Here is a 21,826-nt window from a genome sequence, read left to right on the forward strand (position 1 = left end):
ATTCGAAACTCAGGTCACCTGTTCCTGGGCTTGTCCTAACATCGCCCAGGCATCTCCTAACATTATCCAAGCAGGCTGCCTCAGTGGGAGAGATGACAAGCAGAGCTCGTCGCGTCACCTCTCCTGAAAAATCAGCTCCATTAGGCAGTTCCTACCCCTGAATTGTTTTCAGCTGGTCACATTAAGAACTATTACTGTATATAACTTTCAAGAAGTGGAGCCAGCAATCGCTTTTTACACCTTTTCCCTCCCCGTCCCTTTTTCCTTACGTGCCGTGTCTTTTAGATTCTAGGGTCTATTTTCGTTTTAGCCACTCTGGGAGTCTGTTTTGGCTGAACAGCGGGGTACAATTGCACCAAGTATAAATAAATGCACTCAATTGACACCCTTCTGTTCATGGAAGAGCTTTAAATGGTTTTCTTTTTCTTTTTTGCCAATTTGTCCTTCCTCCTGTAACAGCATCCTGCCACATGTCACCCTATTGCAGCGGGTCTCCAATTCCAGGGGAAAACTGGAGGCTGCAGGATGGGAGGGAGAGGGGAGATTGGCAAAAATTGCCCTCCTCCTTCCAATAGTGGAAGCATCCATTGGATCAAAATCAAAGTGAATGTGCTTTGAATAGAGATACTTGTTGCTCAAAGGTTTTTGGCAGGCTTTGATGGCACAAACCACAAATTGCAAAGAGAGAAACAGATTAGAACCTGTGAACGATCCTTGGAACATCAAGGCCTGGAGTTAAGTGGTGGGGAGATGTAGCCATTGGTTTCTACAATACAGAGATTTCCTTCTTCTCCATTCAAATATACTACTGCTCAAATATTGTGAAGATCGTATCTGGGACAGAACAGTCGGTACGGAATGAGACTCTTTAATCTCAGGATCAAGGGTTTGAGGTGCACATTGGGCAGAAGTTTCCAGCACTGCATGGGGGACCATCACGGTCCCTTCCAACTCTGCAATTCTATTAAAAGCCCTTTGTAACTGCAAGGGCAACAACTGGACACCAGTCTTTCTGGGAAGTAAGGTAAAAGGTAAAGGGTGGATGGTTCAGTCCAGTCAAAGGTGATTATGGGGTGTGGTGCTCATCTTTCTTTCAAGCTGAGGGAGCCGGTGTTTCTCCACAGACAGCTTTCTGGGTCATGTGGCCAGCAGGACTAAACTGCCTCTAGTGAAACGAGACACAGTGACGGAAGCCAGAGCGCATGGAAACACCATTTACCTTCCCACCACAGTGGTGCCTATTAATCTACTTGCACTGGTATGCTTTCAAACTGCTAGATTGGCAGAAGCTGGGACAGAGCAACGGGAGCTCACCCTGTCATGGGGATACGAACCACTGACCTTCCGATCGGCAAGCCCAAGAGGCTCGGTGGTTTAGACCACAGCACTTGACCTCATCCCCAACTAAAGAATGTGAACCAAGCACGCCTTGTTAAACTTGCTACATCCCCACCTTTCCCTTTGCTGTAGTAGTTTAAATTGTGAGTTTGTTGGGGCACCAACCCATGTTCCCCCCAACCCCCATTGCTTATGTTACTCTAAACAGCACTGTGTACCTAGTGGCTGAGTTATTTCTTACTATAGTGGTACCTCGGGTTACAGACGCTTCAGGTTACAGGCTCCGCTAACCCAGAAATAGTACCTCGGGTTAAGAACTTTGCTTCAGGATGAGAACAGAAATTGTGCTCCAGTGGCGTGGCAGCAGTGGGAGGCCCCATTAGCTAAAGTGGTGCTTCAGGTTAAGAACAGTTTCAGGTTAAGAACGGACCTCCAGAACGAATTAAGTACGTAACCAGAGGCACCACTGTAATAATAATTCATATGACTCCCTTGAGCTATGTGTATAGCATTGTGAAGCATTGTTGTCTCCCCCCGCCCAACATGGAATGCTACCTGCGAATAGTTCCAAGCATTGTCCCACAGGAATCCGGAACATTTCACTGGAATGGTCTCTTGCGTTCAGATAGAATGAAATAGTTCAGGATCTGTGGGAGAGCGGCCACTTTCTGAAGGGTAACTTTGCAGGAGAAATTAGGAGGTCGCGACGCAAAAAACGCCACAGATCCCATAATCCCTGAAACGAGGTTAGTTACAGGGCTCTCTTCTTGGTGGGTGTTTCCTGTTTTCAGGCTTTCTGTCAGTCTTCCTTAACCTAGCCAAAGCACCACCAGCAGAAGCAATGAGACAGAGGCATGGCAGGAGAACAGAATCTCCTCTTTGCATATAGCAAACCCCAAGGGAAGCAGAAGAGATGCTCCAGAAGCTCTCTGATAATATTTTGCAAGATGGTAGGCTTTTTTCACATCAAGAGGGGGTACCGCACTGGGGAGAGGGGGTGTTTTCCCACCAGGAAGGCAAGGCAACCTCTGAAATGTTGGTGGAAAATCAAGGAGCGTGTCCCGTATAGACCTTCCGATCGGCAAGCCCAAGAGGCTCAGTGGTTTAGATCACAGCACCACCAGTGTTCCTGAGAAGTAGTTCCCATCAAACTGAGTGGGACTTACTTCTGAGTAAAAAAGGGTTATGATTGCTCTGTTTTAACATTTTTCAAGGATGAAACTACATCAGCACTTTAAAAATGCACAATGCACAGCTAGTTCTAGGTCAGAAATACTTGAGATGCGACAGGCAGAATACAATGTTCTGGAGAATTATATAAAGAGATGTTAGGGACTTTTTACACTGCAATTCAAGCTCCATACCAGCTACCAAAAATTATACACTAGAATATCTACCAGCTAAAGTGAGCTGAATACAACCATCAAAGAAGCTTGGTTGTTGAGAGCATCAATGTTCAAACACATAATTTTACAAAAACGAAACAGCGGGACTTTGCTGAGAATAGAACAGCAGCTTTTGGACCAGCAGTTCAATACAGAATAGCTTATTTTCCATGAGATCAGAAAAATGAGAAAATCTGCAGAGATCCGTACCTCATTTGAAACAAAACTTACTGAAATCTGCCCCACCAATCCCTGCTGATATTGCCCAGAAAAAGCTTGACCTCCCACCACTTTTCTGTGCATTCAGTTATTTTGGTCTTATTATATTTAATTGAAAGCTTGTTTTCTATAGTATTGGAATCAGTTCCTACAGCTGTATTAAATCCATTCATTTTAGAAATACCGTATTTTTCACTCTATAAGACGCACCTAGTTTTTGGAGGAGGAAAACAAGAAAAAAAATATTCTGAATCCCAGAAGCCAGAACAGCAAGAGGGATCGCTGCGCAGCAATCCCTCTTGCTGTTCTGGCTTCTGGGATAGCTGTACAGCCTGCATTCGCCCCATAAGATGCACACACATTTCCCCTTACTTTTTAGGAGGGAAAAAATGAGTCTTATAGAGCGAAAAATACAGTATGTTACATTACATTTAAATCACGTCTGAATCCATTTCAACCAAATTTGAGAGAAATGCTTTTCAAACCTCTTTTACCGTTGTGCTGGCGCTGGCCATCTTTACATCTTTACTCCTAGCACCCCAACAAAAAGACAATTTTAGAGTTCTTTTGGAGAGGGGGAAGGACGACTCATTGAGTTGCTTGCAACGGGATTTCCTCTTTCCCTCCTCTCCTCGCATGCTCCCAAAATCTGCTCTAAAGGGTTCCCCAAAAAACTCTGGGTCAGATTTGGAGGGTGTGTGGGAAGCTGCAGGGGAGAGAAGGGGAACGTTCTGTTGCATGGATGGAATTGTGCAGTGCTGGATACAACCCAATTAAGCCACTGTTAAAATGTGCCACTAGCTGCAGAGTATACTGCAAAGTATACAGTTTTGGGTTGTCCCCCCTCCCTCCTTTATTTTCCCTTATACATGGGTGCTGTTTCTTTTTCCCTCTTTTATTTACGTCTCACCAAGTTTAGCACACATATAATATAATTATGTACTTTTTTGAACTTTCAATAAAGATGTCTAGAAAGAAAAGAAGAAAAGAAACTAACTGGGCTTAGAAGAGTTGCAAATGGGGTTATAAAGGAAAATATATTTGATGAAACCTTTTTTTTCATATGTAAGGGGAAAAGAAAGGAAAGCTCTCCCACCAGCCTCCCAAACCTGTCCATGGAGAATCTATACGGACTGCCAATGTTTTAAGACCATGTAAAATGACACCATAATCTTAATGCTACATTCTTTTTCTTTGCCATGACTGCACTGTATAATATTAAAATATATAAAAGACAATCTGGGCTGTTGTACACTTTTTCATTCCATCTTTGTGTCTCTACCACCCCTAGCCCCCCCCCCCCCACAAATGGATACTCCCAGCTAACAGGCCACCTAGAAAACTTGGTAAAAGCTGGATTGTGATAAATAAAGTTACTAGGAACCTGAACTCTGAGAAACACTCTAGCTGGTGAATTCCAACATACAAAATTCCATTCCCATAGAACTACCCAAACGAGTGGACCATCTTTTCTATGGCACCGGTACATACTCGCTCTTTCTTTGCCCTTCGCTTTTTCCTTTCTCTGTTGTATACTTGTATACCTGAAGGAGCGTCTCCACCCCCATGGTTCAGCCTGGACACTGAGATCCAGCGCCGAGGGCCTTCTGGCAGTTCCCTCATTGCGAGAAGTGAGGTTACAGGGAACCAGACAGAGGGCCTTCTCGGTACTGGCGCCCGCCCTGTGGAACGCCCTCCGAGCAGATTCAAGGAAATAAGCAGCTATCTTCTCTTTAAAAGACATCTGAAGGCAGCCCTGTTTCGGGAAGTTTTTAATATTTAATGCTGTATTGTTTTTAACACTTGATTGGAAGCCGCCCAGAGTGGCTGGGGAAACTCACCCAGATGAGTTTTAAATAATAAATTGTTGTTGTTGTTGTTGTTGTATATGGCTCATAAAATCTTGCAGCTGGGTCAAGGAAGGTTGGTGTTAAGAGGCTGCTTGGTCCCTGCGTCTCCTTCCCTACCTGTGCTATCTCCAGAACCAGCCCGTTGGATCTTTCCAGCCATGCCTCAGCAGCTGTAGTAAACGCAGCCAATTAAGGAGAACAACAGCCAACTCCAGCTTGAGAGTCGCTGGCAGTCTACATTCCCTGGTGCTGCAAAAGATGCTAGCGGGTCCCTCACGAGCGGCTTTTTGGGAGATGAGTAGGGAATGCAGGACCTGAAAACCTCTGAGGCTGCAAAGCAGAAGATTGCGCCTGGCCCTTTAGATCCCAGTTATGTGCTTCCAACTTTCTGCTAGTGGGCCACCAGCATACAACCTACTGTAGTTTAAAAGCAAGTCATTTATAAAGGTAAAGGTAAAGGGACCCCTGACCATTAGGTCCAGTCGTGGCCGACTGGGGTTGCGGCGCTCATCTTGCTTTATTGGCTGAGGGAGCCGGCGTGCAGCTTCTGGGTCATGTGGCCAGCATGACTAAGTTGCTTCTGGAGAACCAGAGCAGCGCACGGAAACGCCGTTTATCTTCCCACCAGAGCAGTACCTATTTATCTCCTTGCACTTTGAGGTGCTTTTGAACTGCTAGGTTGCAGGAGCAGGGACCGAGCAACGGGAGCTCACCCCGTCATGGGGATTTGAACCACCGACCTTCCGAGTGGCAAGCCCTAGGCTCTGTGGTTTAACCCACAGCGCCACCCGCGTCCCAAGTCATTTATACTTAGGGATTTATTAGCACTTCGCACACTATGGCCTCCTTGCAAGCAGCATAGTGCTGATTGAAACTCCTTGTGGCGCAAAAGGACTAGAGGTTAGAGTGTCGACACACTCACAAGCAAATTCAGCATTGCCGCAACGGAGAAAAGGGACAAGAGGGCATTTTTTTAGCACAGGCTATACAAATCAGGGAGACGTGGTGCAGCTCGCTTCTCGGCTGCCTGTTGGGAGAAGGGCTGCAAGCAAACATGGGCATTCCAATCCAACAGCGTCAGGAAGAAAAGGCTGCTTAAAATACAGGCCCTGACCTGTTTCGCGCTCCTTTCGAAGACCACATACTGCTGACACTGGTCAAGGCGTCTTTTCCTCATTGTCCAGTAGTGTAGGACACGGTTTTCCCTCTGGAAGAGCTCATTCAGGATATCTGCCGGATCATAAAGAGGCCAAATCAATCGGTGCGCTGAGCAAAAAAGCAAAGGCCTATGGAACTGATATATCTGGCAAGCCGTTGAGATACCGTATTTTCCGGACCATAGGACGCACCTTGTTTTAGAGGGGGAGAACAAGAAAAAAAAAATTCTCCCCCTCTCTGCTCAGCGCCCCTTCAGCAAAGCGGCAGGAGAAACAGAGCCCTTCCATTTCTCCTCCCGCTTGGCTGAAGGGGCGCTGCACAGCTCTCCCTCTCTGCTGAAGCCAGGAGAGTCTTGATCTCCTGGCTTCAGCGAAAGCAACGTGAAGCCTCCGGAGCGCGGAGGGAGCGCTCCCTCTGCGCTTTGGAGGCTTCGCGTTGCTATCGCTGAAGCCAAGGAGCCTGCATTCGCTCCATAGGACGCACACAACATTTCCCCTTAATTTTTGTAAGGGAAAAAGTGCGTCCTATAGAGCGAAAAATACGGTAAATCAAATGAACATAAGGAAGTCAGGCATACAGCAGCAATAGTTGAAAACAAGCAGCAGTGGCAAGAGAACAGACTGAAAAACAAGTTTCATTAAATCTCACATGTTGCTCTTGCAATACAAATTAGGGATTCTTTGTCTGTAGGAAGGTTGAATCTCTTGTGTCTGGTGTAAAGGGTAAAGGTAAAGGATCCCTGGACGGTTGAGTCCAGTCGAATTCAACTTTGGGGTGTGGCGCTCATCTCCGCTTTCAGGCCGAGGGAGCTGGCATTTGTCTGCAGACAGCTTTCCGGGTCATGTGGCCAGCATGACTAAACCACTTTTAGCGCAATGGGACACCGTGGCAAATTCCAGAGTGCACAGAAACACCGTTCACCTTCCCACCATAGTGGTACCTATTTATCTACTCGCGTTGGTGTGCTTTTGAACTGTTAGGTTGGCAGGAGCTGGGACAGAGCAATGGGATCTCACTCCCAAGAGGCTTGGTGGTTTAGACCACAGCACCACCCACATCCTTAAAGTGTCTGGTGTATCTGTGCCTTACATTTAAATATGGCCTTTATGTTGTTATGGCAAGCGGTCAATGCATGAAGCAACTCTCACAAGCAATAACTTCTACACCCAGTGCTGCCTGCTTGAATTTTTGGGATATCAAGGTATCTAACTGTGTTTGGATTATCATATACAGTGGATGCTCGGGTTGCGAACGTGATCTGTGCGGGATGCACGTTTGCAACCTGTGTCTGTGCATACGCTGGTTGCGATTCGGTGCTTCTGTGCATGCACAAAGTGCGATTTATCGCTTCTGTGCATGTGCGACCGCCGAAACCTGGATGTAACCCATTCCGGTACTTCCGGGTTTTGGCTTAATAAGCTGTGATATGAACAAGCTTAGTACCCTTGCACACATCCACCTCCCCTTGTGTAAGTGAACAAACAAGTCAGCAAATCTTCCTATCGTTAACCGATGTGTTCCACTGCATCCAAACTAGGAACGTAAGGCCGACAGTTTCAGAACAATCCAGGATATGAAATCATAGTTTAGAGTTGGATTCATATCCTGGCTTGTTCTGAAACCCCTGGCCGTAGCATCCCAGTTCAGACCTAATGAGAAACTAGTGTTAACCGAAGACTTCTTGGCGTGTTCATTTGCTTGTACAAAGGGAGAAGTGCACAGATACTAGATCCATTTGTATCTTGGCTTATTAAATGGAGATACAATCATCCAAAGGCGGCCACTGAGTGTCCCAGAAATCATGGCAGATCAGCAGAACAGCATGAAAAAAATACAAAGCTATGTATATACACATAAAATAAAATAAATGAAGCAAAGTGTTGCCATTTCAGCTCCTCACTGAGATCTGCAATTTATTTTCGCACTCCAAAGTGTTCACCATACTCATAACTGGTCCTCAGCTTGCTGTTTTCAAACACATTAATCCGTCTATTTATTCATTTAAGGTATTTCTGTAACACCCTTCAATTTACAACCATCTTTTTTTATTGAAAGGAACAGTCAATAAAACAGAGTGCAGAAAAAGCATTAAAAAAAGAGCCACCAATCACTTAAAAAACCAAACAAACCAGGTGTTAAAAATCTGGCCGGGGAGAGGGCAATAAAAATTCTTCACCATGCACTTAAAAAGTTACTAACACAGGTGCCAGGCAAGCTCACCTAGGGAGAGAGTTCTAGTAATGGGACACCACAATTGAAAAAGCTCTCTCCCCAGTCATCACCTGCCTCACCTCCAATGGTGTGGCCACTCAGAGGAGGGACTTTGAAAACAACTGGAGTGTATGTCAGGCTGCTGTAGGAACAGATGTTTTATTGGGGACCCACGTCAGCCAAGCTGTGCAGGGCTTTAAAATGCAGCCACCAACTAACTTCATAGAAGGCTTTATAAGCACTACATAGGACACTGATTTCATTATTTTTGTGCATTCTGATTTCTGCTTATTTTAAGGATAGGTCTTGATCATTTTCTCTGTGTTAATGTCTGTTACAGCTGTTATTTTGTTTTATTTAGCAGTTTGCAATAAATAAATGTGCTGCCGGGTTTGTGGAATATTTTATTTGCACGAAATATTTAGAAAATCTGTGTATTTTTATATATAGCTGACAGACAATTAATTGGAAGTTTCTTAGTTTTTTAGCCCCCCTCTCTCTCTTAATGCTATCTCTCTCTATCTATTCCTTTCTTGTTCTCTCCATTTTTCCTCTTATTTTTCTCTCCCCCCCCCTGCCCAATTGATGTTTTCATTTTATCTAGATCCGTGGTTCCCAACGTGGGGCACATGCCCCACAGGGGGGCAATTTGATTTTTAAGGGGGACAATTTGAGAATGAGTTATTAACAGTGAATGGCCTTTTAGGCTTCGTCCACGTGAATAGGCATTCACTTTTTGAATAATAAGAATTACCATATTTTTCGCTCTATAGGACGCACCAGACCATAAGGCGCACCTAGTTTTGGGAGGAGGAAAACAAGAAAAAAAATATTCCGAATCCCAGAAGCCAGAACAGCAAGAGGGATCTGGCTTCTGGGATAGCCTCTGGCTGTTCTGACTTCTGGGATAGCTGCGCCAAGCCTCTTCAGGGCAGCAGGATGAAGGCTCCCCCTGCCTGAAGAGGCTGCGTGTGGCTAAGGCAAAAGCCAGGAGAGGCGCTTCGCTGAAGGGGCGCCGCGCAGAGAGCGAGAGCTGCGCAGCGCCCCTTCAGCCAAGAGGGATGAGGAACAGAAGGAGCCCCTTTTGTTCCTCCTCTGGCTTCGCAGGACAGGCGTATCGCTGAAGAGGCGCTGCGCAGTTCTCCCTCTCTGCGCAGCGCCATTCGCTCCATAAGACGCACTCACATTTCCCCTTACTTTTTAGGAGGAAAAAACTGTGTCTTATGGAGCGAAAGATATGGTATATGTCATGGGGGGGGGGCATTAGGATTTTAGAGATGCATGGCCAAAAAAAATTTGGGAACCACTGATCTAAATTAAAGTTTTAGCCTGGACAAAAAAAGATATTTCATTATCATCTTTCTTTCTCTCTTTATAAAACCTGATAAAATTTATTCAAAAAGGGGGGGGGGAGAGAAACTGTTTCACACGCAGGCACAGGTAAGTGTGTAATTTACACAAACAGAGGAAACATGCTTAAATGTTTGGCACCGTTGTCATTTGTTATTAATACATTATCTCAAGCTGCAAAAAATTCCCAAACTTCCACTGTTGTGCTTCCCCCTAAAAAAACTACCATATTTTTTACCCGGTGACAACCACAGCTAGGAGTTCTTTATTGCTCTTAGCATGGCTTGAGATGCTAACAGGGGCAGCTGATGCACAGCTGATTTGCACCCTTGTTCTGTGTGTGCTTCGCGGGTACCACCCGCATAAACCAGAACTGTATCACCGCCTTAACCAACGGAATGGTTGAACTCTATTATGATCGACAGGTAGCCAGCCCATCGTGCATGCTTACTTTTCACCTGCTGTTCAGGGGCCTTGATGTGAGTCACCATCCCTGGCATGTTGACACTATTCCTGTGCAGGTATTTCAGGAAGACATCAGCATTTCGCCGAGCCAGCGTGCAAGCCTGGAAGAGACCACAGACAGACACATCAGGGCAGGCAAACGCAAGGTGATGCTAACTGAGCTTGTCGTTTTAGGCACTACAAGTGGAAATTTAAATTCCGCTACAGCCCACGTGCAATGGCTTGAACAAACAAAGCAAATTTGGTCCATTCCTCGTGGGCTGCACAACACAGATGCTTCTCTATGAGCAAGTAAGGTAAAGGGACCCCTGACCATTAGGTCCAGTCGTGGCCAACTCTGGGGTTGCGGTGCACATCTCGTTTTATTGGCTGAGGGAGCCGGCGTACAGCTTCCAGGTCATGTGGCCAGCATGATTAAGCTGCTTCTGGCGAACCAGAGCAGCGCACAGAAACACCGTTTACCTTCCCGCCGGAGCGGTACCTATTTATCTACTTGCACTTCGGGCTTTCAAACTGCTAGATTGGCAGGAGAAAGGACCGAGCAATGGGAGCTCACCCCGTCGCGGGGATTCGAACCGCCAACCTTCTGATCGGCAAGTCCTAGGCTCTGTGGTTTAACCCACAGCGCCACCTGCGTCCCTTCTATGAGCAAGTAGGAAGGCTCAATTCCTCTGTGCCTTGTTCTTCCATGGATGTTCCATGGCTGGCAAGTGGGATCCTTGTTCCCCAACCTCAGTTCTCCTAGTAACACATGCTAGGCCTTTTTCCAGAGTGTGGCTGCAGGGCATCAACTGTCAAGCTATTTTTTGATCAAGGAAAACATCATCACAGTGGTTTAGAGAGGGGGGAAAGCAGTTTAGTTAAGTTTATAGGACAGTCACTGGTCATATTTTTACATGGGCCACGTTCAGACATAATGCTGAGCCAATAAACATAGCTTAGTCTGAGCACACTGGTTCCTGAGGCGGAGATTACACTACCCCAGTCCGTCCGGCCGTCCATTATTTATTTATTTATTTATTTATTTATTTATTTATTTGCAGACTTATAATCTGTGCTTTCATAAAAATATATATATCGCAAGACATGTATAAATAAAAATGAGCCAAATGGTCATTAAGGCGTCATTAAATACATCAATAAATACTGATTGGTTAAAAGAAAAGGAAAAAATGCATGTTGTAAGGTGCTTCAACAAACAGTTGTCTGAAGGAAGGGAGGGATGCTTCCTGTTGAATCTGTACTGTGGCAGGGAGTTCCACGGGGCAGGGTCTGCCACACTAAAGGCTTGGTCCCTAGTGATGACCAAAGGAACCTCAGGGGTGTAGAGAACCACTAGAAGCATCCCATCGAAGGACCTCAGTGATTGGAGTCTTTTAGCATGCCGTGGCAGCCAAAACAAGGTCTGGTTTAGTGCAGCATCCAAACATGAGACTGCGGTTAAGCTCTCTCTTCCTTAAGCAGGCTGCCAACACTCAGGATTCAGGAACAGAAGTAAATCCTTTCACAGCATTTTCATGCTGAGTTTTGCACTTAAATACTAATGGGGAAATAGTTGCTTGATGTGACCAGCTGCCCTCAATTATTACATTTGCTAGGACTCATAATCTGCAGATTATAAACGAGGAGCACGATCACTGTGCAGGCACCAGCAGACAAGGACATAAGTGCAAAAATCTCTTAATTATACCAGCTTCTAAAGAGCAAGAGCGCTTGTTTTGAATATTTGGAGTTCTTCGGGTAGCAGGCAAAAGAATAAAACAAGCTCTAACATAAAAGAAAACCAAGCAGCACTCAGTTCTGTTGAACTCTCTTGAAGCTACTAATCAAGGAGACTAACTGAATATCGGAGGCAGAAGACAGAGGTGCCCACTGATATAATAAAGGCTGCAGCCCTAAATGTAGATTTAGGAACTCAAGTGAGGTTCACTTCTGAGTAACCATGTTTAGTAGCGGCTGAAAAGCCGATAGAAATAAAGGGAAGCATTTTGCATTTCATGCATGGTACGAATTGAGGTTCACTTTCTGGTCACCTTCACCTAAATGGACAAAGTAGCAATCAGTTTACACTATAGAACACACACTCCCCTTAACCACTGCAGCCTTTCCTGCCTCTCTCTCTTCTCTAAAAATGAGCTTCTGATATCTGAAAACAGATTACTAGTAAAAAATGGAAAAGTGGTAGCAGAGGTGACAGCTGGAAGCCCCTGATCCGGTCAAGTCACTATGTTAAGCCCTTTATACGTTGGCCTGAGAGTTCTTATTCATTCAACAACATTCATGGGCAAAGCGGACTTTCGTCCACGAAAGCTTATGCCACAATTAAACCTATTAATTTTGAAAACCGCCGCAAGACTCTGCTGTTTTCGCAAGGTATCTCGTAAGCTTTGCTTTATTTTTAGTGCCGCCAGAAACGGCAAAAAACGAGCCTGCTTCAATATTAAATGGGCAATCAAGCAGATTGATGTCCTTGTGCTTCCTTCGCTTCTTCAGCCTTCTGCTCCAATTAACTAACTGCACTGTGTTTGACAGCTTTTATTTGCTATTTTGAGAAGCCGCAAACCTTCTTCTATATCCTGCGCCCGCCCGTTAGCTTTCCAGTCCATCTTTCCTTGTCCCTTTTCTCTACAGAAACAGTAAAATGGATTGACAGCTGCTGGCTTCAACTTTGCCACACCAGGGACCCACTTTTGAATTTTCTATTAGGTATGAGGATCCAATTGGTGCTCTTAAGTTGATAGATGGGCTTTTGATTCGATGGACACCTGCTGCTAATGGCCGAGGAAGGGGAGGTGATTTCTAGCTGTTTTTCCCTTCCTCCTGCTGCCTTCTCTGGAGGGTCCCCCAACAAAATATAGCAAGTTTTCAGGGGTGTTGAGGGCTGCACAGAGAGGAAGAAAGAGACAAAAACAATCTCTCCTTTTCTTCTTTAGGAGGAAGCAGGGTCAAAAACCCTTCCACGAGCATGAACAGGATTCCACGCTGTATAGCACCATCCCTTTAGGATGATGGACCCAAGTTAGAGAACTCCATTGATTCCCATGGGACTACTCTAAGGATGACTAAGGTTGGGTAGGGTATAGTAGGTACAACTTAAGTGTATGATAAGACCATACAATAAAAAAAGGGCAAAACATCAGCTAAAACACATTAAGATAAAGACATAATAATCAGATCTCAGCGGATCATCACTAGGAGGCAGTGGAGCACTCGCACAACTCTACCAAAAAGCCTGGGTGGAAAGGTATGGGTTTGGGGCAGTGTCAAAAAGCAAATAAAACAAACGGGCATGGCTTATCTCAAGGGGGAGAGAATTTCACAAATTAGGCAATCCTTCCGTAATGGATGATCCAGGGGTCAGCAAACTTTTTCAGCAGGGGACTGGTCCACTGTCCCGCAGACCTTGTGGGGGGCCAGACTATATTTTTTTTTGGGGGGGGGGAAATGAACGAATTCCTATGCCCCACAAATAACCCAGAGATGCATTTTTTTTTTGCTTAATGTATGTAGGGTTTGGTGTCAGCGTTGCTCGTGCTGTTCATTTGAGTTTCTTTGGTGGTGAGAGAGGTTGGGGTTGGCCTAGGGTATGGTTGTTTGTTTGCGATTGGCTGACGTGATCTTTGTTTTTGTGTGTGAGTGGGGGGGGTGGGTGTTTTGGATCAGGTTAGCCATATTGATTTCTATGCTGTTGGTGGATTATTGCCATTGTCTTGTTGGGCTGTGTATGTGATAAAGGGGAGCCATACCGGGGTGAAGGCGTCTTCTTCTGTTTGTCCCCGTGTCAGTTTCAGTTTATTGGTTAATTTTTCTAGTAGGGCTGTTTCCTATAGTATTTCGTACCATTGGTCCAGAGATGCATTTTAAATAAAAGGACACATTCTACTCATGTAACAACACACTGATTCCCAGACCATTGGCAGGCTGGATTTAGAAGGCAATTGGGCCGGATCCAGCCCCCGGGCCTTAGCTTGCCTATCCATGGATTAGGCAATCTTGTCTGCCCGTTTTATATGCACGGTTGCAAAACCCAGCCTTGAAATATAGTGTTCATAGGCACACGAACTTCTCCTTGTTACCTTCAGGAATGCCTCCTTCTGTTCAAGGTGTTTACTTATCATAGGCGTTACATGGTCTGTTTCCGAGTTGGGGCCCAGTTTGTCAGCTCCTCCGCACCAGTCTTCTTCTCGCTTGTACTCTTGCTCCAAGCTTTCCAGTACGCTGCATACCTATTGGCCAACAGACAAGAAAAGACAGAGTAAGGGTTTCTGTTGCAGGGTGAGGGCTAACCTATCAATACTGAAAGGTCATGTTGTGTGGATGCCTGATTAACTTTTCCCAAAGCAACTACCGTATTTTTTGCTCTATAAGACTCACCTTTTTCCCTCCTAAAAAGTAAGGGGAAATGTGTGTGCGTCTTATGGAGCGAATGCAGGCTGCGCAGCTATCCCCCAGAAGCCAGAACAGCAAGAGGGATTGCTGCTTTCACTACGCAGCAATCCCTCTTGCTGTTCTGGCTTCTGAGATTCAGAATTTTTTTTTCTTGTTTTCCTCCTCCAAAAACTAGGTGCGTCTTGTGGTCTGGTGCGTCTTATAGAGCGAAAAATACGGTACTCTATTCCGAACTTAAAAATGGAAAGCGTAATGCTGGTGGTCAACAAAAGAGGTTTAAAGACTCTCAAGGCAAATCTTAAAAAATGTAATCTAAGCACCGACAACTGGGAAACACAGGCCTGCGAGTGCTCCAGTTGGTAACAGCCTTTACCGAAGGTGTCATGGGCTTTGAATCTAGATTCAGGTAGGTAGACGTGCTGGTCTGATGCAGCCGAAATAAATATATATATATATTTTTAAAAAATGTCCAGTGGCACCTTAGAGACCAACTAAGTTTGTTCTGAGTATAAGCTTTCGTGTGCATGCACACTTCTTCAGATACACTGAAACACTGAAAGTCACCAGACCCTTATATATAGTGGGAGGGTGGGGTGGGGTTTATATCAGAAGGGTGGTAGGAGATGGGTGATTGACTCAAAGGGTATGGTAAACCTGTTGATGTTTTTGGTTATCTGCATACTATCCCTTGCTTTTTCCTGTATGACTAACTGCAGTCGTTAACAGTTGTCTGTTATCTGAAGAAGTGTGCATGCACATGAAAGCTTATACCCAGAACAAACTTAGTTGGTCTCCAAGGTGCTACTGGACAATTTTTTAACGGGCTTTGAAGATGCTTGAGCGTGGGACAAAAGGGAGAAACGTGCTAAGAGGAAGGCACGCTTGGCAAACCCTCACCGTGATCAACTCCCACCCGGAAACCTATGTCCCCACTGTGGAAGGACGTGTGGATCCCGAATTGGCTTCCACAGTCACTTACGGACTCATGGTTAAAACCGTGTTTACGGAAGACAATCTTACTCAGCTACGAGTGATTGCCAAAGAAGAAGAAGAAGACTGAAATGACTGGCATTCACTTCACATCTACAACCTGATTTGACAGCTTCCTCAGAAGTCACACAATGCAAACACTGGGTCAACATTACGTCTCTTGACTACTCCCAGCTTCCCGCACCTGTGGTTTGCAAACAGAGGTTACTTCAATACCACAGGTCCATTCTGCTAAAGCCAAGTGAACAAAGCAGTTGTTAGTAAGCCTTTGGTAATGTGAGCAAGCCCATCTTTAGCACTGGAACGGCTTAATTGCTCCTGAGCTGCAATTACTTTTAAGGCTCGCTCTTTGAAAAGTTAAGAAGCCTAAGAAAAGTTAAGAAGCTCTAAAAAAAAGTTAAGGACAGCAACAGGACCCTCTCGCCTTCACTAATGTCTAGTTTTGGCCTTAGATTAATTTAAACTGGAATCAATAAACTACTGAGGTTAAAGGGAGAGTGGTAGAGAAACTTCTAGAAAGCAGGCTTTAGGACTTATACACCTACTACCTGAAACCCAGTTCATTCAGGAAATGGTGTGTTTTGTTTTATACAAAAAATATACACACAGAGATCATGCTCATTTTCAAGTTACACCTAGGAACGTGTTTCCATTTTCAAGTATTGTGACTGCTGGATGGCAACTGCTGGATGGCAACATTTAGAGAAAAGCAAATGAGCCAAGTCTGTAAAATGGAATTGGTTTCTCTTATTAACCTCAGTTGAGTGAATTTGGGCTTTAAAACCAATCTGTCGTGAAACCGGACCTTGAAACCATTTACCAGCAGCCACACTGTTGGCTCAGCGAGCCACTGTCCTCTACCTGCTCAGATGTTTTGTAAAAGGCCACAGAGGCGTTCACAAGCTTGAGCCGATCTTCCATCTTCAGCATCAGCTGCTGCCAATGAGAGGCCACTTTCTCCGCGCAGTCCCGGATCATGTCCATGTCGTAGTGATTCGCCTGCAGCATCGCCTCAGCTTTCTGCTGCACTTGCAATGCGCTCTGGTGCGTTTTCTGATCAAATACAAACAGAACACGCCACTTAATTCGTGAAAAGCATTCCACACATTTTCAAAATGGTTTCGCGCCCTCCTCTTGTCAGTTAAATGGCGATTGCACACCAGCTAAATGCTCATTAATCTGACAACTGCAAGAGAAATGTCTTTCCTCTTTCTCCCTCCTCCTAACTCTGGCCAACTTTGGGTCAAAGAAGCCAACCCAGCAATGTAGCAATCTGTATCCAAGTGCTGGCTTTTGGGGCTATCCCTGTGGGTGTATTCTAAAATGTGGCATCAGTTGTATGTGTTGTCCACAAGTGTTACTAAAGAATTATCCATGAGCCAGAACAGTTAAGAACCTAGGAATGACTTCTAGGTGCCACCTCTGCCTTAGAAATCCTTCTCAAAGCTATAAAGGTAAAGGACCCCTGGACGGTTAAGTTCAGTCAAAGGCAACTGGGGTTGCGGCGCTCATCTCGCTTTCAGGCCAAGGGAGCCGGCGTTTGTCCACAGACAGCTTCCTGGGTCATGTGGCCAGCATGACTAAACTGCTTCTAGTGCAACAGAACACCGTGACGGAAACTAGAGCGCACGGAAACACCGTTTACCTTCCTGCCACAGCAGTACTTGCCTATCTACTTGTATTGGCGTGCTTTTGAACTGCTAGGTTGGCAGAAGCTGGGACACAGCAACAGGAGCTCACCCCATCACAGGTATTCGAACCGCCAATCTTCCAATTGGCAAGCCCAAGAGGCTCAGTGGTTTAGACCACAGCACCTGACCTCATCCCCAACAAAAGAATGTGAACCATGCACACCTTGTTAAACTTACTACAACCCCATCTTTTCCCTTGCTGTAGTAGCTTAAACTGTGAGCTTGTTGGGGCACCAACTCATGTTCCCCCAACACCCATTGCTTATGATACGCTAAACAGCACTATGTACATAGTGGCTGAGTTATTTCTTACTAATAATAATTCAAGTGAGTCCCCTTGAGCTATGTGTATAGCATCATGAAGCGTTGTCTCCCCCCCCCCTCTCCAACATGGAATGATACCTGCGAATAGTTCCAAGCATTGTCCCACAGGAATCCGGAACATTTCACCAGAACGGTCTCTTGCGTTCAGATAGAATGAAATAGTTCAGGATCTGTGGGAGAGCAGCCACTTTCTGAAGGGTAACTTTGCAGGAGAAATTAGGAGGTTGTGACACAAAAAACGCCACAGATCCCATAATCCCTGAAACGAGGTCAGTTACAGGGCTCTCTTCTTGGTAGGTGTTTCCTGTTTTGAGGCTTTCTGTCAGTCTTCCTTAGCCAAGCCAAAGCACCACCAGCAGAAGCCATGAGACAGAGGCATGGCAGGAGAACAGAATCTCCTCTTTGCATATAGCAAACCCCAAGCGAAGCAGAAGAGATGCTCCAGAAGCTCTCTGATAATGTGGTTCAAGATGGTAGGCTTTTTTCACATCGAGAGGGGGTGTTTTCCCACCAGGAATGGCAAGGCAACCTATGAAATGTTGGTGGAAAATCAGGGAGTGGTCACCTATGACTGACGAAACTACACGGAGACAAGTATTTCTCTTTCCATTGGTTCTGTGTAGCTTCTTCTAACGGGGAAGGAAAGCCACTGCTGGAATGGTTGAGAAGCTGATAACAGCATTCATATTTCAGCACCCCCCTCAAAAAGCTATGCTCTCAGCACACACCTTTTGTGTCATCTACATCTAGTCTACACACAGCTGCAACAATACAGCAGCGAGAGAAAGCAAGCCCCACGAGACAGAAATCAGAGCACTCTCACCTGATTATAGTTAAGGATTCCAGGTCTAGGTTGTAACAGGGACTACATGGCAGGCGAATGAAGAGTAATAAATGGTCACACACCCTTAAACTGGGTAGGTAGGGAAAGCAGAGTGCACTAGGCAACAGGCCCTTGTTGCTCTGCATACTGGATCCCAGTTCAAGCAGCGTCGGGAGACTGGGAGTAACTGGTTGCCTTTTTATGTGCTCACAAACTTCACATGCCATAACCAGAGCACCACACCTGGAGCAACTTGCCTGAATTATAGTGGTGCCTCGCAAGACGAAAAGAATCCGTTCCGCGAGTCTCTTCGTCTTGCGGTTTTTTCGTCTTGCGAAGCAAGCCCATTAGCGGCTTAGCGGATTAGCGCTATTAGCGGCTTAGCGGCTCAGCTGATAAGCGGCTTAGCGGCTCAGCTGATAAGCGGCTTAGCGGATAAGCAGATAAGCGGCTTAGAAAAAGGGGGGGGGAGGAAAAAAAACCCGCAGGAACTCGCAAGACATTTTCGTCTTGCGAAGCAAGCCCATAGGAAATTCGTTTTGCGAAGCACCTCCAAAACGGAAAACCCTTTCGTCTAGCGGGGTTTCCGTCTTGCGAGGCATTCGTCTTGCGGGGCACCACTGTATACGATGTGGGCATATTTGCAAAAAGGGGACCTCTCTATACCCTCTACGTGGGACACTTTGGGAGTAAGTTTGTCCCACTTTTATCAGGTCTTCTGGAACGCTCATGGGTTGTGGAGTAAGGTGGTGGTGATGTGGGGGGGGGCAGGGGGAGCAGGTTTCCCCCTGCCATGTGGCCATTTTTCACCTGTCTGCTATAGGATCGCATGCCTATGCTTGCAGACGCATTCCCCTTTCAGCAAGACCAGGAATTTTTCCCAGGTGGTGTGTTCCTGATTGCTTGGAGAGGGATGTGGGCCGACTGAAAACACCCCAATAATGTGCATGCACTGAAGGGGGGGTCCTGCAGCTACGATGCTTCTCCCAATCATACGTGATGGGTTCGTTGAATGTGTAGAAGGAAGCCCATACAACTGTACTCCACCTGCACTGCCAAAATGCTTTATTACTGCTATTAAAGGTAAAGGGACCCCTGACTATTAGATCCAGTCGTGGCCAACTCTGGAGTTGCGGCGCTCATCTCGCTTTATTGGCCGAGGGAGCCGGCGTACAGCTTCTGGGTCATGTGGCTAGCATGACTAAGCCGCTTCTGGTGAACCAGAGCAGCGCACGGAAACGCCGTTTACCTTCCCACCGGAGCGGTACCTATCTATCTACTTGCACTTTGACGTGCTTTCAAACTGCTAGGTTGGCAGGAGCAGGGACCGAGCAACGGGAGCTCACCCCATCGCAGGGATTCGAACCGCCGACCTTCTAATCGGCAAGTCCTAGGCTCTGTGGTTTAACCCACAGCTCCACCCGCATCCCTTATTACTGCTATTATGTAATTTTAAATATCACTTTTCAAACAAGCTTCAATCCTATGACTGTTGAGTGTTCAAAGTGGTTATCAGATACTTTCACAGTATCCTTACCACAGCCCTGTGAGATAGGCCGGCATTAGTAACCAGGTACTTCTTTACAGCAATGAAGAGTAGATATTTGTTTAAGAACTGCAGCAGAGCATAAATGTACCGAACTGTTTTGCTACAGGTTGTTATTAAGTGCTCTGTGGCCACACAGATTCCTTGGCCCCTTTTTTGACTTAAGACATTTGCTGCTTTTAGAGAAAACTCACGTAAAAACCCCTGGGCTCTGATGGAAGAAAAGAGGGGAACGTTAGAAAACAAATGCATAAATAAAAAGGAGATGCAGAGAGGGTGTGCTGGAGGGAAAGTAGTTTTTCCAGGTTTGAAATCTAACTTTGCTCTGGAATTCTTAAGTATAACCAGTATATAGCCCGCTCTATCGCATTCTACCAAAGTAGCCCCCGGTTATAGTTCCTACACATTTATCCCCTAAAAGGACAAATATCTACACTGCAGATTCTAAAGGGAAGGAATGTTATACCGAAAATTTACCAAAGCTGCCAAGAGTGAGGACACAGACACTGCAAACTGTGAACAACAGAAAGGGAAAACGGAAAACTCCGCAGAACGACAGTAGAACAGAAGGCAGTTACTGTAGCACCAAGGATTTCTGAAAATAAAAAGCTTCCCAATGGATAAAAGCAAAGGATTTTACTTTTAGCAATCTTAAGCACTCACGTCTCACTACGTATTACCAGAAAAAAAAGTTTAATCGTACAGCAGTCGTTTTCAATGCTTTGGGCCTCTATTTTAGTCAAGACACCTAACCCAAGTAAGGTGAAGATTAGAACAGGATTTAAAAGTTACTTGAACACCCTGGTTGTTGCTGGTCATGTAGTAGTAGTAGTAGTAGCGGTGGTGGTGGTGGTGGTGGTAATAATAATAATAATAATAATAATAATAATAATAATATGCCACGGATCTGACTGGGTTGCCCCAGGCATTCTGGTCAACTCACAACAAATGGTAAAACATCCAAAACAGGGCTGCATTCAGGTGTCTTCTAAAAGTCAGATAGTTGTTTATTTCCTTGACATCTGAAGGGAGAGCATTCCACAGGGCGGGTGCCACCACCGAGAATGCCCTCTGCCTGGTTCCCTGTAACCTCACTTCTCGCAGTGAGGGAACCCTCAAAAGGCCCTCAGAGCTAGACCTCAGGGCTGAATGACAGTGGTGGAGACACTCCTTCAGGTTTACGGGGCCGAAAGTGTTTAGGGCATTAAAGGTCAACACCAACACTTTGAATAGGGCTTGGAAATGTACTGGGAGCCAATGCAGGTCTTTCAGGACCGGTGTTATATGGTCCTGGCAGCTGCTCCCAGTCGCCAGTCTGGCAGCTGTATTAAACTAAAGAAGCACATTAAATTAAGATGCACGTTAGCAGTGGCATGAGGGCTTTCCACATTATTCCTTCATGGTAGTGTGTGGCATTTAGCAATGGAAAATGATGATGCCCCCATAGCAAATAAACTATCTCTTGGTTAATAAATCTTCAGCAATGAATTCCAGCCAGTGAAATGCACAGTGATAGCCACAAATGCTGCTCAAGAGGTAACCAGAAATCAAATTTATGAACAGGCGGGAAAGCTGCTTTAAGCAGAGTCCGACTAGCAAGCAATCAGGCTCAATATTGTGTCCACCTTGACTGGCCGCAGATCTCCAGCATTTTACAAAAGAGTCTTTTGGAGACCTGGACTGAATCTGGGGCATTCTGCATGAAGACTTTCACTAAGCAATAGTCAAAATACTATTTCCGCATCTTTAGGAAACCTTCACAGGTTGTTGTGCCATGTCGACAAATACCTTAGTCGTTTTTTTGCTGGCTGATACACATCAACAGGCAAACGGGCGTTTGACTAACATCTCTCCTCTTGTGTAAAATATAGTTAGCGGCAGACTCATGAAAAATCAGGCAAGGACTGCCTTGTTTCTGAAGCTATCTACGGTCATTGGGAGATTTAAACACTATCAATCTGACACATGATTAATAACCAGCAAATTTAAATTATAAACTGAGTTGTTCCTCTAATGCAGGCTTCCTCAACCTCGGCCCTCCAGGTGTTTTTGAGACTACAATTCCCATCATCCCTGACCACCTGTCC

At 45.5% G+C, this 21,826-nt stretch overlaps 1 protein-coding gene and 1 long non-coding RNA gene across 9 annotated transcripts in view; one reads left to right on the top strand and one right to left on the bottom strand.

The window, feature by feature from the left end:
• TRIO (trio Rho guanine nucleotide exchange factor) overlaps window positions 1-21,826 on the bottom strand; it is a 268,477-nt gene that overhangs the window by 99,567 nt on the left and 147,084 nt on the right. For all 8 annotated transcript variants that reach the window (XM_081872947.1, XM_081872950.1, XM_081872949.1 and 5 more), the window contains exons 17-20: window positions 16,217-16,408; window positions 14,053-14,202; window positions 9,963-10,077; window positions 5,907-6,022 (exon numbers count right to left, since the gene is read on the bottom strand). In XM_081872947.1, coding sequence (XP_081729073.1) covers window positions 5,907-6,022; window positions 9,963-10,077; window positions 14,053-14,202; window positions 16,217-16,408 — 573 coding nt within the window. The remainder of the gene's footprint in view (window positions 1-5,906; window positions 6,023-9,962; window positions 10,078-14,052; window positions 14,203-16,216; window positions 16,409-21,826) is intronic.
• Window positions 1,853-20,720, top strand: LOC309348137. Its single transcript, XR_014159226.1, has 3 exons — window positions 1,853-2,084; window positions 17,479-17,639; window positions 20,181-20,720. It is a non-coding gene; the product is annotated as an uncharacterized lncRNA (long non-coding RNA).

Source organism: Podarcis erhardii (assembly GCF_964252035.2).
Source record: "Podarcis erhardii genome assembly, chromosome: 8".
Taxonomy (NCBI): domain Eukaryota; kingdom Metazoa; phylum Chordata; class Lepidosauria; order Squamata; family Lacertidae; genus Podarcis; species Podarcis erhardii.